The sequence below is a fragment of the Myotis davidii genome, unplaced genomic scaffold (assembly GCF_000327345.1).
Source record: "Myotis davidii unplaced genomic scaffold, ASM32734v1 scaffold378, whole genome shotgun sequence".
Lineage (NCBI taxonomy): Eukaryota > Metazoa > Chordata > Mammalia > Chiroptera > Vespertilionidae > Myotis > Myotis davidii.
Window position 1 is genome coordinate 1,258,414 of NW_006290631.1, and position 3,409 is coordinate 1,261,822.

General features: G+C 44.6%; 1 protein-coding gene and 1 pseudogene across 1 annotated transcript in view; one reads left to right on the top strand and one right to left on the bottom strand.

Moving 5' to 3' along the window:
• ACAA2 (acetyl-CoA acyltransferase 2) overlaps positions 1-2,323 on the top strand; it is a 21,350-nt gene extending 19,027 nt beyond the window's left edge. Inside the window, exons 9-10 of the mRNA XM_006763633.2 lie at positions 811-965; positions 1,912-2,323. Coding sequence (XP_006763696.1) covers positions 811-965; positions 1,912-1,996 — 240 coding nt within the window. The 3' untranslated portion in view covers positions 1,997-2,323. The remainder of the gene's footprint in view (positions 1-810; positions 966-1,911) is intronic.
• On the bottom strand, positions 972-1,905 carry LOC102756577 (annotated as a pseudogene).
• Positions 2,324-3,409: the final 1,086 nt, after the last annotated feature.

The window sequence follows — 3,409 nt, forward strand, 5'->3', positions numbered from 1 at the left end:
CAGCCTCATAAGTGTGATACACGATGACACTTTTCCGTTCTACCACATTTTGACAAAGTAACCATTCCTCTTATGTATCTGGCTCTGAAGGTTTATTCTTAATTATCTATCAGTCTCTTCTTGGAAGTATGGGTAATAATACTGGGGAGTAATAATAATAATAATAATGGCAAGCATTTTTTAGTACTTGCGCTGTGTCAGGTAATACACTAGACACTTACTACCTATGATTTAACCTAACCTTGACAATAACCTTAGGATGATACTGCAGTCACATTTTACTACTGAGGAAATGTGAGTGTCAAGAGAGTTCAAAGAACATGCCTACAGCCAAGATTTAAACCGTCCGTCCAGCTCCAGAGCCTGTGGGCTCTGCAGTGTCCCACTGCCGCTGGTTTCACTTACAGTATCACTGAGGACTTCCTTTCTCTAAGGGATGCATTTGACTGAAAGTGCCATTTTCAAACCTGATATTTTTACAAAGAACAACTAAAAATAAAACAACCTTGCAAGGTAATTTAAATAGAAAACAAAACAAAACACGGCAGCAACAAGCAAAGTTACCTATCAAGAGTACTAAACAATTCTCCGTTAAAAAGCAGTTTGTGGCCAGAGCTGGTTTGGCTCAGTGGATAGAGCATTGGCCTGCGGGCTGCAGGGTCCCGGGTTCGATTCTCAAGGGCACATATCTCGGCTGCAGGCTCAATCTCCAGCCCTGGTTGGGGCCTGTGCGAGAGGCAACCACTCAAGGTCTGTCTCTCACATTGATGTTTCTCTCTGTCTCTCCCCTCCCCTTCCATTGTTTTGAAGGTGAATGAAGCTTTTGCTCCCCAGTACTTGGCTGTTGAGAGGAATTTAGGTCTTGACCCAAGTAAAACCAATATAAATGGCGGAGCCATTGCCTTGGGCCACCCCTTGGGAGCGTCTGGATCAAGAATTACCGCACACCTGGTTCACGAATTAAGGTACGCGCTAGAAATCGTTGCATTTCAGATTTGCCTCTTTTGTAGACATGCATGGATTTAGGTTTCTCCAGAACACCCCATTTTCATTCTTCCTCAGATCCCCCTTGCACCGCTTCTCACCAGGAACAAGTTATGTGGGACCCCTTTTCAGCTGACCTCAGAGATGAGTCCATTAACTTGTTAGCGGCTCTGCTCTTGGCACTGTGAGGGGAGGTCAGGCCTCCAACCACAGCTTCTTGTTTCCAGGAGTAGTTCTGGCAAGCCCTGCCTCCAGATCTTAGCAGGTGAAGGTGACAGGTTGACCATCAGTGCTTCCCACACTGTATTGGCCTCCAGTCGCCTCTGCCTGGCCTTCCTAGATCTTGTCCATGCCAAACCTATTGAGCCTGGGGGCCAGCAGCAGGTCAGGACAGCATGCTGCCGCATAATTTGTCAGGCCAGCCTGCGCCCTGTACTTTGGGAGTTCGTGAGCATAAGCTGCCCAGGCTGTCACATCTCCTATGCAGACATACGCAATCTGACAAAGGATACCTCTGTTGGCTACACGAAATGTCATCCTGTTTTGGGTGTGTTGTACTCATTTTTGTCCTGGATCACCAGCGTTTCCAGGCATGGTAATCAGTTCTACCCTCTCAGACTTCTCAGTTTCACTTGAATCTCTAGAAGTAGGCCTTATTCTGGACAATTTTAACAAACCCCATGCTGTGGATGAGAGACCCGCATCCCCAGCTTGCCACCACTACTTTAAAAAAACAACAGCATTCAGTTTTCCTAATTCTTCCTCCTGTTGTGACTATAAACTAGTATTGAGGAATGAGGAAAACATTGAGACTATGATCTGAATGCGATTGAATAATACATATGTGGTTATCAGTAATTCTATTTAATTATCTAACTTCTCTAATTCTTTACTTGAGTAGATTTCAGCCACTGCTTTCTTCCGTAGGCGCCGAGGCGGGAAATACGGCGTTGGGTCGGCCTGCATTGGAGGTGGCCAGGGCATCGCAGTCATCATTGAGAGCATGGCCTGAGACACGGCACCTGCCATGGCCCATTCTGACTTCCTTGGCCAGGCCCAGCGACCCGGTGACCATGGGAGCAGCTGCAGAACTGGCCACGCCCCCCACGGAAAATGATGGCGTTTCACGAAGGGATGGTGAGGAGAGATGCATTTCCCATGATCAGAGCCCGTGCCAGAATAAGTTCTCTCAGGTTTACACCAATATGATGTGTTATGAACTAAAATCCAGCTAGACAAGGCCTTCAGAGCAGTTGTATCCTTGCCAAATAATCACCATTTATGCCTTAGATAATGTGATCTCAAGGAAATTAAATAAATATTGCCTAAACTCAGCTAATCCTTTCCTGTCATTTTTTATATTTTTAAAAATGTTAATTGTGGTAAAATACACGTAACAAAGTTTACCACCTTCACCATTTTTAGTGTACAGTCAGTGGCGTTAGGTGCACTCTCATGGTTGTGCAATCATCATCACCCAGCTCCAGAACTTTTTTCATCTTGTAATAGAAAATATGTGGCTATTAAACAATAACTTCCTGCCCTGGCTGGCGTGGTTCAGTGGTTAGAGCGTCGGCCTGGATACCAGAGGGTCATGGGTTCGATTCTCGGTCAAGGACACATATCTGAGTTGCAGATTCAATTCCCAGTCCCAGTTCGGGGCGCATATGGAAGGCATCCCGTGGATGTGTCTCTCACATCAATGATTCTCTCCTTTCTCTCTCCCCTTACCCCGTCCATTCCACTCTCCATAAAAAGCAATGGGAAAAATAGGCTCAGGTGAGGATTAACAAAACAAAAGAAAAAAAAGCCCGACCAGAGGTCATGGTTGGATTCCCAGTCATGGTCAGGGCACATGCCAGGTTGGAGCTCAATCCCCAGTAGAGGGCGTGCAGGAGGCAGCCAATCAATAATTATCTCTCAACATTGATGTTTCTATCTCTCCCTCTCCCTTCCTCTCTGAAATCAATAAAAATATACATTTTTAAAAAACAACTCCCCATTCCTCCCTCTCTGTAGCCTCTGGCACCCATCAATCTACTTCTCTCTAGGAATTTGACTTTTCTAGATATCTCCTATAAGTGGAGTCATACAGTATTTGTCTTCTTGTGACTGGCTTATTTCATTTAGCACACTGTCCTCAAGGTTCACTCATGTTGTAGCATGTATCAGAATTTCCTTTTTTTAAGGCCGAATAATATTCCATTACATGTATATACCACATTTTGTTTATCTATTCGTCATCTATGAACATTTAGGTTGCTGCCACTTCTTAGCTCCTGTAAATAATGCTGCTGCAAACCTGGGTGTTCAAATACCTGTCCATGGCCTTGCTTTCAGTTCTTTTGGTAATATATCCAGAAGTGGAATGACTGGATAATATGGTGATTCTATTTTTAATGTTTCTAGGAATTGCCATAATGTT